This window comes from Podarcis pityusensis (genome assembly GCF_964106645.2).
Source record: "Podarcis pityusensis genome assembly, chromosome: 1".
In the NCBI taxonomy this organism is placed as follows: Eukaryota; Metazoa; Chordata; class Lepidosauria; order Squamata; family Lacertidae; genus Podarcis; species Podarcis pityusensis.
In genome coordinates this window covers 59,023,384-59,043,738 of record NC_138028.1, presented here as the reverse complement: position 1 = coordinate 59,043,738, position 20,355 = coordinate 59,023,384, and the positions used below count along the sequence as shown (strand labels likewise).

General features: G+C 44.2%; 1 protein-coding gene across 1 annotated transcript; it reads right to left on the bottom strand.

Annotated features, from left to right (window-relative positions):
• Nucleotides 1–3,798: 3,798 nt before the first annotated feature.
• Nucleotides 3,799–18,584, bottom strand: FGF3 (fibroblast growth factor 3). Its single transcript, XM_081002529.1, has 3 exons — nt 18,297–18,584; nt 7,791–7,894; nt 3,799–4,824 (listed from the first exon to the last, which is right to left on the bottom strand). Exons 1-3 carry the CDS (start codon nt 18,574–18,576, stop codon nt 4,492–4,494), a joined length of 717 nt encoding a protein of 238 aa, XP_080858655.1. The 5' UTR covers nt 18,577–18,584; the 3' UTR covers nt 3,799–4,491.
• Nucleotides 18,585–20,355: the final 1,771 nt, after the last annotated feature.

Here is a 20,355-nt window from a genome sequence, read left to right as displayed (position 1 = left end):
GCTGGAATGCAACTGAATTTTGACAGCGGGACCATGGAAGAGGGTCTCTGTTTAAACTGCCTCCATTCCATGCACAATGCTGACTTATTTGTAAGATCAGCTTCTAGGGTGGAGAGGCTAATCGCTGTTGAATACAAAACATTGATGCAAGCTTGGCCTGGACCCTGGTTGGTCACGGCCTGTTTTTCCAAGAAAACTCATCCATAGGAGCCTTTACAATCAGAGCATACAATCCCACTACCACCATGCCTTGAGGGAGGTCTGCTCCAGTTTGTATGCCCTATAGATGTGCCCAGAGTTTCTTTTGAAAAGCAAGGCAACTCATTATTCTCTCACATGGCCCCTCCTTTGAAACAGTCTCAGCGTTTCTTTGAATTTATCCCACAGTGCATAATTACACATTCTGTGTTGCAGAGTACAAGAGATTTAGCTGAGTTGTGAGCTTGAGTATTCTGTTCTCGTAATGGCATTAAATCTTTATTTGATTTGATTTTTACTTATTTAATTTAAAATAACATGATGTCACGTTTAAAGGAAAATGCTCTCCAAAGCAACAACAAAAGCTCTTTTAATGACATTTATGGATGTTCATGTTCTGATGTTTCTTGGATTATTATCTGTAAGACCTTTATTTAGAAATAAAAGGAAATCATTCTGATGTATGTGTATGCTTATATACACATGGAGTTAACTTCTGAGTAGAAATGTACAGGATTGTGCTGGTTTTTTTTATAGTAGCATTTATTACCTACCTTTCTAAAACATTTTATGCAAGGAGGGTGGAGATAAACACAGAGGCAAGGAAGAAGACATAAACATATCTGTGCACAAACTGCCCACATCAAAACATTTCAATCCAGGGCATGCACCCCCCCAATACCTCCCTCATCTTTCTCACCAGTCAACCCTCCCAACCAATTTTTAAAAATTCAGTTTTCACAGAAACTTACAGTGCAATCCTAACCACGCCTACTCAGAAGTATGTCTGATATAATTCTGTGTGGCTTACTCCCAGACAGTGACATAGCATGGGTTGCCAGCGCCAGCAACCTCCCCAAGTGGCAGATTTAGCACCCTGTGAGTGTACAGCACGGCAGAGGGCGGGACAGAGGATTGGTCAGTATCTTTCTTAATTCCTGCAGAGGGCGCCCTCCCAACTGGCCATCATCCAAATGTGCTTCTCAGTCAACCCACGCGAACGCTGGGAGATTTTCTGTGTGAGGGGAAGGGCACGCTATTTATATTATTATTATTACTACTTTCTGTGTATGCCCTCAGCTTTTCAGAAGGCCTTTCTTTCTGCTCTGCCATTGAGGCATCTGAACTATTGCAAGCCTAAAACGGGATGAAGTTTTCTTTTGCAGTCTATATTTGGAGGTGGCTTGAGAATGCTAACCAGGAGGGGATGGTTACCATCAACTGTTCTTTAATTATAGCTTTGCTTGTTCACCTTCCCAAATCCTTCAGATCTTCCAAAAGGAAACAGGAGACATTTGAACTTGAGCTTTGCTGAAATCTTCAAAGGCCTATTTAAAATAGCTTTTCTTTCTTTCAAAGAGGGGAGGATGTCTTAAGCATCCAATACTTATTTCTATATAGAAAGGGTTTTACTAGTGGGAAATGAAAAGAAAAAAAGAAGAAAGGAAGAGGAAATGGATAGGTAGAATGGAAAGCATAAAATTGCATCCTTCTTAAAGCCAATTCAGTTCGTTATGGTCATATTTCTCTGGAACGACACATTACAGAGCTGCTTGTTTCTCAAGCCCAGCAGTCAAGAGAGTTCAGGTAGCTATGAGATCCTTAAATTTATCTCTGAAAATCAGTATAGCTTTGAGGGTCTGTGATTTCTCCACTTTCTGATATGATTGGGAAATGATTGGTTTGGCCTGAATAGTGCAAGACCTGTCTATTTTGTCAACCACCATGACAGCTCTGACCTTAGCCTTTGCATCCAACAAAGTGCAACATTCCCTCATGCGGCCTCAGGGTAAGGCTGGGGTTGTGGGTTGCCATACATTAATCCAGACATAGGGAGAAAGATCCCTAAGCTCAGTTGCTGAAGCTGGGGTTTTCAAACAAAATCAGCGCCTGGAGTGCAGCCTACAGTACAGTATGCAGAAGAGAAGTTACAGCTGCTGAAATTCTACGCCACTAAGGTGCAGAATCCCCTGTCGCCTTGTACATGCATACTTACATATGAGGACATTTAAAGCATATGACTCCCCCCAAAGAATCCTGGGAACTGTAGTTTTACCCATCACAAAGCTACCATTCCCATCCCTTAACAACTACAGTTCCCAGGATTCTTTGAGTGAAGTCATGTGCTTTGAATGTACGTATGGTGTATATGCAGCCTTCATCCTTGACCCTGACAGATAGGAAGCTTCTTTCACCTTAAAGTTGAATCCTATCCACATAGCTTCAGGGAGCAGGACTGATGAGCGGAGAAGTCAGCCCTGCTCGGTGCTGCTTTGTCAGCATGTTCTCTGCAGGGAATGTGCTGCAGAGTGGACCCCCTGCCCCGTGAGTCAACTTTGAGAGGTGAGTGGGACTGCCTATCAGTCATCATGATGTCAGATGTTTGACATGTGGGCAGCCCTGCTCACCTGTCAAAGTGGGCCTGTGGGGTGGGAGGAGATAAAGATCTGGCCCCCTGAGCTAAAGTGGTTCTCTATCCTTGCATCAGAGCAGATGATCCATATCTCCAACCAAGTGCTGTGTTCCCTACAAACCTTTCCCCTCTACTCTGGCTTAACACGACATGTGATCCAGGGTAGAGAGAGAGACAAACAGAAAGAACCAGCTTAGCACTGCTGATAATCAAAAGAAGTTTAAAAAATATTATTTATATATGCTTCATACATCAAATGAAACAAGCTCTTGCCTGGGAAAAGGCATACCACAATAATTGCGTATCTAAGGTACCAAAACTCTTTTGACCTCCTTGCTGATAGGAACCTAAATAAAATTACACACAAGACCCTGAAATTAGTTTGAGTTTATAAAGAAAAGAAAAATCCTGTAGCGGCCACTGGCCAGTGTTGCATTTGATCTCATCCCACATTCTATCTCACACTGAATATGTTAACAAGTGGCACAAACACCATTTCAGAAAGGCTCCAATGTACTTTTTAATGTTATGTGAGATGATATTTGAACTTTGCTATTCTCTTTCAATGAAGTGATTTAACATAGTTCCACGTCAAAGCAGAGAAGCTGTTATAGCATTTAGCAACCTGTTTTGAATATTCTCCTGAAGCCTGATTTTAAATAATGTATATTACACTTCAGCAAGCTTTATAGATGCACAGGAAGTTATTTAAAAATATCCTCAAGTTTTGAACAAACAAAACTAAAAAAGAGAACAATAATCTTAGCAGCATGCATCTTTCCCGAAATGCACTCTGCTTAGCATTTCACATTAATAAAGAGTAATGACTAATATCTGGTAGTTAATGTTGATTAAAATGAAAGGCAAATTGATTTAAAGAAGATTTTACAAAATAAATCATTCTTAAATTGCAGTTCTTAATATTGGTTCTAAATTGGAGTAGGGGAATATTATGTTTGCACAATTATAAGTACCTGAAAGCCAGGGCTGCAACCTTTTGCCTATACCTACATATCTGAGAGTAAACTCCATTGAATTCAGTGGGACTTACCTCTGAGTATGCGCATACAGAATTGCACTGTATAATTTTTTTTAATAAACTCAAAAGGTATCCCAAATTAACTGGGCAATACTTCTTTTTTAAAAGGTAATTTTTTAAAATATAAAACTGCACATTTATGCCTCTAAGGTGGTGCTTGCCATGACACATACATGCACCATCTAAAAACACTGGGCTGGATTCAGATGTGCAGATGTAACATTAGTTGACCCGAAGTCTCATTGAAATCAATGGGACAGGTCTGTCATCCCATAATTTCAGTGGGAACTAGGTTCAAGTGATGGGAGGAAGGAAGGATGGAAGGAAGGAAGGAAGGAAGGAAGGAAGGAAGGAAGGAAGGAAGGGTTTCTTCAACTATTGTTTTGTCATAAGCAAATGTATACAAATGTAATTGATTAAAACTAATTTGATTTCCATCAGAGTAAGTTTTCTCTGAACAGATGACAACCCTACGGAGGAATGGAGATGACTGTGTTTAAATATCCTTAATTTAACAAAATGGCAATACTTAATGAAAAAGCAACTGAGAAAGAATAGTCAAAGACAAACAATGAGAATCAGTGCATCCATCTAATTTACACGTGGACATGCTGTGATTTATTATATCATATGCCCTTAACAATGGATTATAAGTCTAAAACACCTATTAGCAAGTATGTTTGGTGAGACAACTGGTAAAATATATACATACAGCGTAACATTACTTTCTGAGTCCACATTGATCACGCAGTCATATTTGTTAGTTACTGTATTTAGTAGCACTATGAACACTGACTCGTCTTCTTGGTTCTCCATCCTTTGCCCTCCCCCAGAGCATCCCTTAGTGTCCTCTGCGTCTCCTCTGGTTCTTGCTCGGAGGCTTTAGCAGGCTCTCTCTGTACTTAGCATTTGTATGGAATAGTCGGACCATATCATGGTCTTTGTTATCCAACACCCGCGGCAAAAAGAGAGAAGATTTCTGGGTCCGACGGGTTTTGAAGCTTCTTCTGGGTCGTCCTTTCCCATTGATGGAGACATACCAGAGTCTCTCAGCGCTAGCTTTGCGCCTACCGCTGGCTCCATTGGGCACAGTCCGGTATATGCGGGATGCATACGTATTATAGCCTAGCTCGTGAATCCTTTCCACAAACTCACACTCAGCATTGTAGGTTTCCTGTAATGTAATGAGGAGAACCATCAGTTCCAGAAATCCAAAAGAAGAACTAATGGCTATTTCAGATCAAATGTAGCTGTCTTCATGCAAGCTAACAGTGGCACATAAAAGAGGGTACAAGTCGGGACCTCCAGGGATCAAAAACTCTGTATGCATGCAGGATCAATTTGAAAACTATTCACACAATTTAAGCAAAACTAAGGGCTCTGGCATGTAACCCCAAAAAGTTGCCCATGAAGTAATGTGGACCTGAGCTGAAAATTAGCTTCTCTACTTCTGCTCTGGAGAATATTAGACATGCTTAAATTCCAGCAAAATCAGCACTTGTAGAGATGTCCAGTTCAACAGTCCACTGACTAACTGTCTGTAGGGTATGCCCATTTTCCATAGTTTCCTTCTTCTGTTTTGTAGCTCTCCACATATTTTACTTCTGATGCTCAGAGCTCTGATTCCCCTAGAACTGGGAGCACGGCCACTGGCTACTCTCCTAGTATGAGGTGACTGAAAAGGCTACAAGAAGGGAATTATCAGTTAGCCCAGCAGAGGGAGTCAATAGGTCCATTCTTCAATTGTACTACATCAGGGACCCCCAGGTAGACCCCAGCTGTGAATCCAAGGCTGCAAATCTCACAAGGATAATGCATAAGAAAAACACTAATAAAGAGAAGTTTAATGAAGCAATTGCAATTATTTTATATAATGGTTTTCTGCAGGCAAGCAAGTTGCGTTGTTGTTGTTGTTGTTGTTGTTGTTGTTGTTGTTGTTGTTGTTATGTTTATTAACTGCTCTTCAAGCTAAGGTCCCAGGATGTGTTACAACATTAAAACACAACATAACAAGGAAGGCAAGACTAAATGAAGCCTGAGTGGCTGCATTCAGACTTAATGCTAAACCATACTTTGCCATTATGGTAACAAGGCTGGGTAAGGCCTGGGTTCACATACTACTCCATGCCTTCTCCCCTGTTGGCATGGACATGGGAAGATCAGACATTTTTGCTTCTGTTTTCAGCTAACCACAGTTATAGTTATTAGGGAAATCTGCCTAACAGGATAGAGGTCTATGGAGATATGGCAGAGTTGTGGACAACTCCTCATATATAAAAGAACTGTAGATCATCCCCCCCCCCCAAATATGGCATATTTATATTTCTCTTTATGAAAAGTGGGTTGTGTTTGGCTTGGTGGGTCACAATTTGAAGGATAAGTGCTAAAAAATACCTATTGCTGATAGAAAGTTGCAGGTGGAAACTGTAGATGAAAAATTAACAAAAATAGGTAGAATTTTAATTGCAACTGCTGACCTAAATAATTCTTTAGTCAATGTATTATTAATCAATGACTTGTATAAATTTATAATCACTGAATTGCATTGATCTATATTGTGTGTATGCATTTGGAGATTTTTAATGATGCCTAAGTTACCAACACCAAAAGAACAAAAGCCTGCCATTTGCTCTTACGAGGAAAGTTATCTTCTCTCAGCCTGACTAATTAAAATTTGTCCTCACAGATGCAGTTTGGCCTCCAGCAATTAATCAGCTGCTGCTCTAGCTAGTTCACCCACTGATTCTAACATCTCATCTAGAGCATTGGTTCCAGAACATTTCTTCCCATGGACCATTTGAAAATTCCTGAGGGACCACTTAATGATTTGTTGGTCTTTTGTAGCAATTTTAATGCGCTGTGCTAGATGCTGTATGATTTTTTTTTAAAATTATTTTACAGACACTGAAACAAAACTGATGGACCACTAGGGGTCCAAAGGCTAGTTTAGGAGCCCCTTGATCTAGAGCACAAGAATCCCTCATGCTTGGAAAAATACTTGGGAAACTCACATGTTCCATTCTGAGTGGGATTTTTTTTGGAGGGGGGGAGTTGGCTCACCCTGGAATCCAGTAATTAGTTGACCAGTGCAGCCAACTCACATCCACACCATACTTTTAAAGCACTCTTTAAAAGTGGTATAGCACTTTAACTGTCATGGCTTTCCCCAAAGAATCCTGGGAATGATGGTTTGTTAAGGGTGCTGACAGTGGCAGCTCTGTGAGGAGTTACCTAACATCTCTCAGCCACATGTTGCACTTGGGTTATTGAGAGGGAAGATGGAGTCATTTCCTCATCTTAACACTACAGATTACTGCTTTTCTCTTACTTTTCTCCCAACATTGCACTGGATTCCATTAAATAATATGCACAGTAAATGTGTATTAAAACCCTTCTTCAGCCTTCCTTATCTGGCAGTGCAGTATCTCTCAAATCCTCATTGTAAAGTATCCTATCATACACATACCGGGAAGTCGGATTAAAGTACAGAAGGGTAATTGGAAAGTGTTGGAGGAAAACTTCATTTCATTTGCACATTCTTTCCGTCTGTTAGCAGCTTTGGTGCTGCACCTCTCTGCTGTGTTAGATCCCAACTTAAATTACTTTACGCACACTGGGAGCCCATTCATAGCATTGTGCAAATGGGACTCCCATTGACATCCCCAGGAGATTTTTCTTTTGAGAAACCTTCCTAATCACAATGTGAATTGTAGACTTCCTTACCTCTTTACACTTATTCACCTGAGTGAGTTACTTACAGTCTCTAAAAGGATATCTTGACATGTAAATTTATGTAGTTATAAATCCTTCCTGCTCTCTGTCTTTCTCTCTTTTTCTCTCTCTCCCTCTCTCCCTCCTTCCTTGGCTGATCAGCAGCACACATGAAAAGAAAATGAGCATGCCTGGCGCTTACCCTAATAGTTTATCTAGAGGCCTCCAAGCATTGGCTACTTAATCCCCACATTAAAACCAAAGGACATATTTCTGTTCTCTATAAACGTTTGTACATAGACACCAGTATTTGCGTCCTTTGGACTACAATGGTATTTAAATCCCCATTGAAAATGACTGGCACTCCAGTGTAGGATGCTTCAGTTTCCTTGCCATAGTTAAGATGCTTCTGCTGTAAATAGCACTCACGGAAGCATAAAGTCTGCCTCTTTTGTTCATGGCCAGGTATCTGCCGGAGAAACAGCCTTTGATGGCAACAATTCCAACGTCCACTGCAGTAATCTCAAGGATGCCTAAAACAGAAAAGGAAGGCTTTAGCTTAATGATATACAATGATGTACAATAAATTATTATTATTATTATTATTATTATTATTATTATTATTATTAACAAAATTTGTAGCACTTTTACATCATGAACCTCCCATGTTTACCTGCAGGTAAAACCTGTGGGAATGTTCAGGGATGCAGGAGAGGATATATTGCCTGATTATATCTTTATCCCACTTGTGTTAACAAGTTCCACAATTTCAGCAGAGTAACATTCCCTTCTTTTAAATTTGCAGTGGCTGCGTTTGCTCAGGCTCGCTAAAGCCTCTATAATAACTGTTCTGGTATTTCCCCCTTATTCCCTCATAAAATATAAGGGACAACACAGTCTTTTACAAAAGTATAAAAAGAGTTTACTCACATTCTGTTCACAATCAGATCCCAGAAGGCAGACTTAGCTTAATGAAGTAACTTACACTTGGAATCTATCTCTTAAGAAGACAGTCCCTTTGTCCTCTCTTGGCTGGAAGCCAAGAGGGCATCTTTGGCTCAGTAGATGTTGTTTCTTCGATGCATGTGGTGAAAGAGAGGAGAGAGATGGCTGCCCTGCCCTGTGCTTTTCTCATTACCTGCACAGGTGAGGCCACACCCACCTCTAGTCACATGCAGAGGAAGTCTGTCCCAGCCCAGAAGGAAATGGGAAGTTTACCTGCTGGCTGGACAAACAACCCTTTCCATGTGTAAACATGTTCACTCTAGGAATGTTGTACTTGACTGCTCTTGTGTTTCATATCCCACAAAACCACTTGTTGTCACTGGGACTACATACTTGTCTCAGATCTGTGCTGTCAGGCACACATACCCAGAAGCTCTGGGGGGTCACCGGATTGCAAATAAGAAACCCAACACTGTGATGGACGAGGCACCACAGAGATCCCTGCATCTCCTACTTAATTGTGTTCATAATTGACATGTTGCTCTGCAAAGTGATTTGTTTCATTTCATTATTTATTTATTCCATTTGTATCCCATCTTTCCTTCAAGGAGCTCAAGGCGGCATACACAGTCCCCCCCCCCCCATATTATCCTCACAACAACCTTGTGAAGTAAGTTAGGCTGAGAGCAGATGGCTGGCCCATGGCCACCCAGTGAGCTTCACAGGTGACAGAGGATTTGAACCCAGGTCTGCCAAGTCTCAGTCGTACACTCTAACCACTACATCACACTGGCTGTCAGGAGCTCTGGTTCCGTTCATCCTCCCAATAAGTTGATGAAGTTGATTATTACAATTCCCACAGAAGTGAAAAAATGATGCACTTGTCCAAGGCTATGGACTGAATCTAGAACTGAGCAAGAATTGTGAACCTGGGTCTCCCAGTGAGTGGGCTGTGTCTTCAGCTGTTAATATTAAATTGCCCAAATGCTACTTCCATCTGGGAAACATCCCATTTAAGAGCACCATCTCACAAGATACCTGCATTCATGACTTAGTTCATAAGCAAACCCTTTTGTATTGAAAAGAAAAGGGGAAGGGGAAGAAAAATAAAAGCATGGGAATTGTTTGAAGCAAACTCTTGCTAGTAAATCCCCAGCTGTTTGATTGAGACTGAACTGCCTCAGAAAAAGAAAGATCTGACATTGAACTAGAGGGCCACCTAATCCTATATGTCTATAAAAAGTTTAAATCCCCTTTAATGCCTTTCTTAGGGGACACAAGGGTGCTTGACTTACTGAAGCAAACCACAAAGCTGCCCATTTTGGGACAATGCTTCGGCTGAGATCTCCAGAGGGCAAAATGGAGTTCAGACGAGAGGCTGAAGCATCTTAGAAGCCACGTATGGAACCATGAATGGAGTCTGTCATTTAGAAAGTCAGCGCAGCCCTTGCAGGGAAGGACAATGTGGCAGTCTAAGCCACATTCAAAGAGTGGAACTATTTCAGACCATCAAAGGAAAGGGTCTCATCGCCCAGACAAGTGAAACAACAAGAAAGCCAAAGGTATGCATGTATCCCGGACTGCTTCACACATTAAAGAGCAACCAACTCGTGTTTCCCACTATGTTAACATCCAAAAGAGATTGTGCAAGCAAGCCTGGCTCTCTGAGCAGAGTAGCCATGTGACACATATTTGCCTGCTTGCTTCCGTGTGTGTTTTAAATGCATTCTGCATTTAAAGCCCAAGACTCACAAAGCATTGTACAATAAACAGGAGAAAACACAACATGTAAAAACAACTAACTAGACATACACTTTCAAACACTTGTCCATCACATTCATGCAAGTCACATGATGGTTTTAGACATTCCACAGAGTGGGGTGGGAAACAGATTTTATATGTACGCTGAAAAAATGTTATATGTGCGGAGACCCAACAGATAGGAAAGCACTTGGGAGATGCTGTCAGAATAATCAACATCATTCATGCACAAATTTATTCTTTTCATTTCAGATTGTGACACCAGTAGTTTAAAAGCTTGTTGCTTTCATTCCTGAATTTGGTATCTCATTTGCTAAGAAATTATTCCTGCTTAAACTCAATTAAGGTCTTTAAACAGTTTTTGAAAAGATGCTGCCTTTTCCTTCACAGGAAGGATGGTGGAGCTATTTTGTACTGTCTTTTGCACTGAAACTGTCTTATAGCCAGTTCACCTGCATGTATGTACATCACAGAGCATCATCCTATACTGGCAGAGAAGCCTCAAGACTTGGTGTAAGTCCTCTGCACTGGCAGATGATAGAAAAACATCATTGATGTAAGTTCGGGGATGGACTGGCAAAGCAGAGGTATGCTGGCAAATCCCCACCACTGATGAAACTCTGCTAGTGGAAGGACTGGAGAGTGGTAGCAATGGGGGCATGTCAGGGCAGGAATAGCCTCAGCCCACACCTTCTCCCAGTCCACCTGCAATGTCATTACATAGAACAGGGTTCTGGCTATAGCCCCATTCCTATACAGTGGTACCTCGGTTTATGAACTTAATCCGTTCCAGAAGTCCATTCTTAAACCAAAGCCGTTCTTAAACCAAGGTGCGCTTTCCCTAATGAGGCCCCCTGCCGCTGGTGCCCTTCCACCATTTGGCTTCCAATCGTAGACCGAGGTAAAGTTTGCTAACCAGAACACTACTTCTGGTTTTGCGGAGTTCGTATACTGAATAGTTCGTAAACAGGGCTGTTCTTAAACTGAGGTACCACTGTATTAATAATGTGAAGAGGGACCATACCTAGACAGGACAGGGATAATGGACCACTCTCCATGTTGCCAATATCATGCAGCTTCCCCATGCTCTATCGTGACATGTCCATCTTACAAGTGGATTTCTGAACCAGGCTAGCCCTCTCTCTGTGTGGCCTTTTATGCAGGCTTTCAGCTTCTAGGTGGGCTTTCATCCTGTATGGATAATTTTAATGTATTTTTTTTTCTTGGTCTTTATGAATGTATGGGTTTCTTGTTTTTGTTTTGTTAGCTTTTTGTCAAGTTGCTTTGAGCTGCCTGCAGCCAAGAAATAATAATAATAATAATAATTTATTATTTATACCCCGCCCATCTGGCTGGGTTTCCCCGGCCACTCTGGGCGGCTTCCAAAGAATATTAAAATACTATGATACATCAAACATTAAAAGCTTCCCTAAACAGGGCTGCCTTCAGATGTCTTCTAAAAGTCTGGTAGTTGTTGTTCTCTTTGACATCTGGTGGGAGGGCGTTCCACAGGGAGGGCGCCACTACCGAGAAGGCCCTCTGCCTGGTTCCCTGTAACTTGGCTTCTCGCAGTGAGGGAACCGCCAGAAGGCCCTCGGTGCTGGACCTCAGTGTCCGGGTAGAACGATGGAGGTGGAGACGCTCCTTCAGGTATACTGGACCGAGGCCGTTTAGGGCTTTAAAGGTCAGCACCAACACTTTGAATTGTGCTCGGAAACGTACTGGGAGCCAATGTAGGTCTTTCAAGACCGGTGTTATATGGTCTCGGCGGCTGTTCCCAGTCACCAGTCTGGCTGCTGCATTCTGGATTAGTTGTAGTTTCCGGGTCACCTTCAAAGGTAGCCCCACGTAGAGCGCATTGCAGTAGTCCAAGCGGGAGATAACCAGAGCATGCACCACTCTGGCGAGGCAGTCCGCGGGCAGATAGGGTCTCAACCTACGTACCAGATGGAGCTGGTACACAGCTGCCCTGGACACGGATTTAACCTGTGCCTCCATGGACAGCTGTGAGTCCAAAATGACTCCCAGGCTGCGCACCTGGCCCTTCAGGGGCACGGTTACCCCATTCAGGACCAGGGAATGATACTAAGAAAATGATACTAATAAATTTAAACAATAATATGAATATTAATAGGAGTCCAGACTCAACGTGTGGCTATCATGGGATGACTGAAGAAATGAGAAACCTGCCTATGGACTTGATTTGGCCTGCCAGGCTGTTCTGGCCAGGCCAGTCACCTGCCCTGTAATAAAGTCACGGCTGGACCAAACAGGGATTTACAGATGAGCATTGTACAGTTGCAAGGCACTTTCAAGCCATGCTTTCTGTTGAAACCCATTCAAGAGATTGTTGGGGCTTCAAAGCACAGCATGGATGCCAACAATAAGCTGGTGGTCGGTGCTTGAATAGAGCCCTGCAAAACTAAAGCCCTGACAATCAGCTGGAATCAGCTGCACTATGGTTTTCCCCTTCAGGGACCCTTTAAAAATGTTCCATTTTTAGGAGTATTTCTTCCTCTACTGAGACTTCAAAGGGGCTCCCAGTAACTGATGACCAGCTGATCATTGGTTACAGGGATCCTCTTTGAAGGTGCACTTCCAGCACCAAACAGGTGATTGGCACTAAAGAAGCACCTGCTGTTACCAGGTGACCAACAAAGTTGCTCATTGGGGTGTGTTATAAGGTTCTGGCCCACCAGCTCCCTCCAGCTCCCCACCTCTGAATTACTATAATGAGCTCTACGCCTTTAAGGTTAGTTCAGAAGCAGCAGGTAGCACAAAATGCCGCAGCTAGGCTGTTGTGTGGGGCTCTCTACTGTGAGCATATTATACCAGTTCTAAAAGAATTCCACTGGCTACCTATATATGCTGCTGAGCTAAGTTCAAGCTATATATATAAAGCTATATACAGCTCAGGACACAGATGCCTAATGAAGAGATAGGGCCTTCATGGTACTGACACCCCATTTATAGAATTCCCTCATTTCTTAGTTATGGCTAGAGGAAACTCTTTTTAGTTCCAAATAAAGACCTATTTATTTGTCCAGGCTTTTCTGTGAGGACTCCTGAATCATTTGTCATTATATTGATAGATAGATAAATAAATAGATGATAGATATAGATAGATAGATGATGACAGATGATAGATTAGATAGATAGATAGATAGATAGACAGATAGACAGATGATAATAGATATAGATGATAGATAGATAGATAGATAGATAGATAGATAGATAGATGAACCAATTTTCTTCCTGCCTGGTTTGTTTTAATATACAACGTGCATTTGATTTGAATGTAACCTGCTTTAGGATTTCTATGGCAATGAAGAAGTAAGACATATTTTAAATACTACTCCTTCTGTGCATATATCCTTTTCACCCAAGTCACATGTCATGGTGGGTAATGGACTGACAATATGTGGGCATAAACTGGCTGCCAGCATGGCAGGACCATAGAATTGCTTGGCGATGGGATGTGAATAGATGCTAGGAGAGGATATATTTCTTAGATATCATCCTTCCTCGTGTTTGAGTTCAGCAGAGTTGCAGCTTAAAAGGGAAGTTAGATAGGCTAGTTTTAGCCTTTTAGTTTAAGAAATCCAGGATGCTTTAAGGCAAACTGGATTCTCCTTGTATTTCCCTCTTTTCTCCCCCTTAAAGCAATAATCAAACAAGCAATCTTTTAACAGGTAGAAATAACATTTACTCACTCAGAACACTTGTTGAAGAGTAACAGATAACCACAGCTTTGTTCAGGCAGGCTTAAAATGGTAATTCAGTTACAAAAACATACTTAAGTCCAGCTTAAGATGAAGTCCAAGCATTGGAGCTCAGACCCAGCAGATGTTCTCATGTTGCTGGCAGAGCAGAAAGAGATGGCAAGAGAGAAAGAGGGTGTGCCCAGGCAGGTAGGAGAATATATAGCTATGCCCTCCTTCTGTCAGGGCACAGTGGGAGTGTCTCTCACAGGGTTCATTCTAGCAAGTTTACAGGAAATCTCGGTGAGCTTCAGCTCCTGTCCTGTGCCTATCTAGCAAAATTGTTGGCGTGACTGCATTTTAAATATCCCACAATTGGCACATTCACCATTGTGCTTTGGCATCACTTGATGGTTTTAAGTTACATGTGCGAACTGCCACCACTGAAAAATATTGTGCTATTAAATCTCTGTCTGAAGTGTTTGATCAAGCTGTCACTTGAATGAGTGACACTGAGTGGATGTATGTGTAAATTTACCCATAAGTAGATTTTCTCTTCTTCTCTGTGCAGGTGAACAGCAAGCATTCAAGAAATGATATTCCTTTCCTTTGAGATCAAAGGACAAAAGATTGGGTAGGCATGTGTCAAGAGGGGAAGCTGCTTTAAACCAAATTAAACCATTGGCCCATCTAGTTCAGTACTGCCTGCACTGGTCGAAAGCAGTGTTCCAGGGTTTCAGGTGGGAGCCTCTCCCAGGCCTACCTGAAGATGCCTGAGATTAACCTTTTGAAGCAAGAGATTAGGACTGAAAGGTTCACTTTCTACAGTACAATTCTATGATGTTGTGGTACAATGGAGGGGTTATGCTGTACACAACTGACCAAGATTTGAACATCTCAATGAGTTTAATTCTTATCTGCTTAATCTGTTTCATTTAATCTGCTTCACATATATCTGCCCACTATACATTAATTGAAATATATTCCCTCTTTTCACAGAGTCTTGAGGAACCTTCGTGAAAGTTTTATACAATGAATATAAGCTGGTCATAGCAGAGAATAGGAGATATGATGGCCCTCTTCAAATATCTCGAGGGCTGTCACATGGAAGAGGGAACAAGCTTGTTTTCTCCAGCTTCAGAGGGTGGGACCCGAACCAATGGCTTCAAGTTAGGAGATTCCGACTAAAGATCAGGAAGAACTTTCTGATGGGAAGGGCAGCTCAACAGTGGAATGGACTCTCTCAGAAAGTGGTGGACTCTCCTTCCTTGGAGGTTTTTAAGCAGAGGTTGGATGGCCATCTGTCAAGGATGCTTTAGTTGAGATCCCTGCATTTAAGGGGGTTGGAGGAGGTGACCATTGGGCTCTCTTCCAATTCTACATTTCTATGATTCCATGATCCAGGTATGTGATGCACATAGTCAGGTGTGGCAAAACCAAGCCAAAGCTAAGCTCTTTTAAGTCCCTTTGATGTGCAGGAGTTGCTAGAGTGTTTTGCTTTGGCCTGAACTGCTTCCACTGCAAATTACTGTGCTGCCTGAAAGTACTGCTTGAGATGACAGTTATTATGCCACCCCTGCACCCTTGCCACCGAGTGATGGGTGTCCATGTCTGAGTGCGCCCTGACTTCTGACTGCAATGTTCCTCCTTTTGCACAGGACAGTCTTTAACACAGGCAGCCTGCCTTTGATAAGCAAATGTGCCCATCCTACCATGTCCGCAGCCCATTCAGAAAATGTGCCCTAACTCTCTAAAGACAAATCAAACAAGGTGAATAGGAGGGGAAGGGAAACCAAACAAACAGGCTGAGATGAACAGACGGAAGTGTGAAAGTCATCTTGACACATTATTTACAAACCAGCCGCCTCCCTCTCCAGGATTAGTGCTGCAATCTGACCTGGTGTCATAAAAGGGAAGAGGGATTTGAAAGCTGGTCCTGGGAACTCACACCTTAGGAGACGGATAAACTAAGGAGCAGTCCCCAGTGGATCCTCAACTTTTGTCAATCCCAGAGAGTTTCTTTGCTTCTTCTAACACTGATTCTCCTCCCCACAGGGATGTATATTTGGAGAGATGAGAAGGAGAGAGGGGGAGAGAAACAAGTTAAGTCCAGGAAAGATTTCCAGGAAGAGGAGGAACAAAAGGGAGAGGAGAGGAAAGTCCTTTGGGCTCCCACCCGCTCCTCTCCTTTTGGGGAGAGACAAACCTGAAAAGACCTATGCTGAGGATTCTTGGCAGCCCCTTCCTTTGTGCCCTTTGCTTTCTGTCTGGAGCGGCAGAGGAACAGCCTGGTGGGGGGGTAATTTTAGAAGCTGCTTTCAAAAAAATATATTCCCCACTCGCATCATCCAGAGGCAAAAAAAAAAAAAAAAAAAAGGATCTCAGCCTCACTAGTCCTAGTCATGATGGAACTAGCCTTTCTCCATCCACACCATCCATTAAAGCCCTTAAACAGCCATGGCTTCCACCCAAAGAATCCTGGGAACTGTAGGCTGTTAAGGGTGCGAGAGTTGTTAGGAGACCTGTCGCAGAGCTAAAGTTCCCAGCACCCTTCCTACAGTCCCCAGGGTTCTTTGAGGGAAGCCATGATGGTTATGGTGTCATAAGAGTATTTTAAATGGATGGTGTGGATGTGACCACACACACACACACACACACACACACACACAGTGGTTTGTTTCCCATTGTGTCTTATGTTTGACGGCAGAGAGTATTTGATATGTAAAGTGCAAGGCAGAAAACAAAGAAAAACATTAAAAATTAAATACGTGGAAGCAAAACAGCCACAATTCTTAGGCTAAGACTTGCCACAAAAACAGATTTAATTTCCAGAGCGGTAGTGTTGGTCTTTCTCTCTCTCTCTCCTCCCTTTCTTTCTTTCTTTGCAGCAAAACCAACAAATGTGTCTCATGGCACCTTAAAGACTAATACAGTGGTACCTCTGGTTAAGAACTTAATTCGTTCTGGAGGCCTGTTCTTAACCTGAAACTGTTCTTAACCTGAAGCGCCACTTTAGCTAATGGGGCCTCCTGCTGCCGCCGTGCGATTTCTGTTCTCATCCTGAAGCAAAGTTCTTAACCCGAGGTACTATTTCTGGGTTAGCAGAGTCTACAACCTGAAGCATCTGCAACTTGAGGTACCACTGTACATTTATTAGTCCGCTGCATCATTGGTAGCCACTGGAAGATGATTGACAAGCACAAGAACATAGCTTAAGAAGAGCCCTGCCAGATCAAGTCAGTTGCCTGTCCAGCCCAGCATCCTGTTCTCACTGGCAAACCAAGAGCCCGTGGGGTCTCCCATGGCTTCCAGCAGCTGAACTTCAGAAACATACTGCCTGCACCCATGGAGGCAGAGTATAACCACTGAGGCTAGTATAGAACCACTGACAGCCTTTATATTCCATGAAATTGATGTTTAACCTACCGGTACTTGTTGTGTTCCTTTGAGGGTTATATTTATAATGTCTTCTGGGCTGGTTGCTTGTGGATGGGTGGGTAGAATAACCTTTCTAAAATTTATCCCTAAAAAGACAAGCACGGCCAACCATCTATCATGCACATCTTTTCAGCCACTGCCTTATCTGGAAGCTGATGGTGATTATCCAATGGCCAGCAGAAAATACTTTGCACATGGTCAGAAGCATGGTCTTCTTGTCCTATCCTTATGGTTCTCACTTGCCCTGGCCAGACCCTTTATCCTAAGCATCTCTCCGTACAGGTTGCCAATCATTGCTTAAAATTTCCAAGGCTGAACTGGCAAAGCCAGAGAATGCCTGCTTTCCCCCCATTGTGTACAATAGGGACTGTTACTCCCCTACGTTTTGCTCAAACTGAATTGGCAAAAGTCAACACATGCTACAGTATGTTTCCGGAGCTAGGTGCGAAAGTTTATTTATTTATTTTCAGCGTGCCTCCCCCACCCAAAAAACACAATGTGTTTGAAGACTCAAGCAGGGTCTTGAGCTCAAATTTTAGTCCCTGGCTGAAATAAATCGAAGGTATTATTACAACATATCAAGATTGCACAAAGGACGGGACGGGCACGGAGATTTCCGCAAATGTGGAGTTGGAAGGGACCCTGAAAGTCATCTAATCCAACCCCTTACAGCGCAGGAATTGCCGCAAAAGAATCCCTAACAGATGGCCGTCCAACCTCTGCTTTAAAACCGCCCGCTTTGATCTGATTTTTTTTATTTTTAAAAAATCTCCCCTTGGGTGAGAAATTTCCCGTGGGTAACCTCTCAGCGCGCACGCCTGATCCCTTTTGCATGCCTCTAAGCTGCAGCCTTTAATTCTCGACGGCTCATGGGGTTCATCGGGCGGGTTTCTCCAGGTGTCCCGTCACCCGGACCCGGTGGCCAGGAGCCGTCGAATCGCCGAGAGGCGGCGGCGAGGCCCGGTCGTCGGGGCTAAACGCGCCTCGATTTGGGAGCCAGATTTGGGGGGGGGGGGGCTGGCTTCCACGTCGGGTCTCGGGGAGCTCGGCTAGCGGGTGAGGGTCGGGCAGGGGGCCAAGCGGTACTCACTGAAGACGCTGTTCTTCTCCAAGGTGCCGTTGATCCTGCCGTTGGCGTGGATCTGGAGGTGATACTTGGTGGCGCAGTAGAGCTTCCTGCGCCGCGGCGCTCCGCCGAGATGCTCGTAGACGCCGCCGCGCCCGCCGGCGTCTCTGCGCCAGCGCGGGTCGCACGACGGCCCTCCCCGGGCGCACGGGGGCCCCACGGGGGCCCCGCCGGCCGCCGCCGGCCCGGGGGAGCCCCGCGCCGCCTGCAAGGCGCTCAGCAGGACGAGCCAGGCGGTCACCATTGTGGCATGGCGGGGGCCGCAGCGGCGCTCAGCTCCGGGCACAGCACAGCCCCGACGGGCCCATCAGGGAAGAGCGCCGGGCTGCAGCGGCCGAGGCAGCTCTCCTAGGTGGCCACCGCCGCGCCGGGTCCAATCGGGACGCATGGACGAGGCGGCCGCTAGGTTGTGGTTCTCGTCGGGCGGGAGGGGGGCTCCTTGGCTCGCTCGCTCGCTTGTTTGCTTGCTTGTTTGTTTGTTTCAATCCAGGTCGGTTTCCTCGTCTTCCTCCCTCCCTCTTCCTCCTCTCCCCCTTCTTAATTGGTTTTAGATCTCTTTAAGTAAATAGACGTCGTCGAGGAAAGCAAACTGGAGAGGCCCAGCTGTTTGGATTAAGTGGCGGTGCTGCGATCAGGGCAGCCTTCAGGGCTCCAGAATGACAGAGAGAGAGAGAGAGAGAGAGAGAGGGCGGGAGAGAGGCGGGGGAGGAAAAGGAGGGGAGGGGAGGGGAGGGGAGGTAGGAAGGGAAACGGGGGTCCCGAAATGCCAGGGGAAAGGCTAGGGGCACATCGCATTAATCGACGGCTCGTACGTAGGAAAGGCGCTCCCGGCCACAGGAGACTGATCTGATAATAGCGCAAGCGAGGAAAAGAGACAAGTCCCGGGTGAGCTTCCAGACCGCATCCAGGATGAGAGCGCACAGGCTCGCAGCACCGCGTCCAGCCGCGAGGGCGCGCGCATCTACACGCGCACGCACGCTCCCGGGTGGCCTTTTGCAGAGCACCACATCGCCCCCTCACACCCACCCAGCCCCCCACACGAGGGATGGGGCTGATGGTTTCCTATCTCCCCCCCCCCCAAAAAAAAACAACCCCTCAACTCCTAACTGAAAAAGTGATTTTGCATCTGAAAATGTCTACCTTGAGAGAAACACGCTCCTGGGGTCGGGCACCGGCTTTTCTCGATCCCCACAGGCTCACAATGCGTGACAAGGACGGACGACTTGACGTCCAAATACACGTTTAAAACGAAAAGGAAGCATGAGAAAAGAGGTTTGGACAGCAGCTCAAGAATCGGGGGGGGGGGGGCAGAGAGAGAGAGAGAGAGAGAGAGAGAGAGAGAGAAACCACCAACCACCAGCAGCATTCAAAGATTTCACAGACAGCCTTTGGTGATTTAAACGATTTCCTTTTGTCTGGAATGATGAAAGGAAACACTTTTTGGTGGATCAATCAATTAGCCAAATTTCGGCCAGCTTCCTGGTTTCCACTAGGTATGGGAATGTCGCATGGCTGTCATACAATTGACCGGATTAAATTTATTTATGTATGCATAAATAAATAAAAACACAGATGTGCTTGTCTCTATGTGGTAAGTTACGTATGTTGCGTCTGTCCACCCTTACAGAACTGTTCGTAAAGAGAGGTTCCTTTTGCGTTCGTTTGTTTTAAATCGCTTTGTAAAAGCTTCTATAAATAAAGAAAATAAAACCCCAATGGCTGTAGTGTAACCTGCTAAATACAGTCGCCTGCTTGTTCAATGGCGAGTGGTTAAAAACGATGCTGAGGACAGAAGTAGCCCGGTGAAATGTCCTGATCTGCTCAAAGAACCTACAACTGGAGCGATGACCAAAATGTGGCAGCAGTCCTACATACTGCAGTTACTCCGAGTAAACATGCATAACATCGGGCTACAGTGATATTAGCCAATATGATCGAACCCAGTGCAGCAGTTTATAATACAACAAAATTAAATGCTACAGATTGTATATGTTTCAAGAGATGACGCACTGGGGGTAACCGG

Bases quoted from the DNA above. Each gene is read 5' to 3' on its own strand.
- FGF3 (XM_081002529.1), bottom strand. From the start codon at position 18,576: ATGGTGACCGCCTGGCTCGTCCTGCTGAGCGCCTTGCAGGCGGCGCGG. The intron at 7,895-18,296 runs GTGAGTACCGCT...TTTCTGTTTTAG, and splicing joins GGAGAAGAACAGCGTCTTCA to GCATCCTTGAGATTACTGCA. The intron at 4,825-7,790 runs GTGAGTGCTATT...ATTACATTACAG, and splicing joins GAGGCAGACTTTATGCTTCC to GAAACCTACAATGCTGAGTG.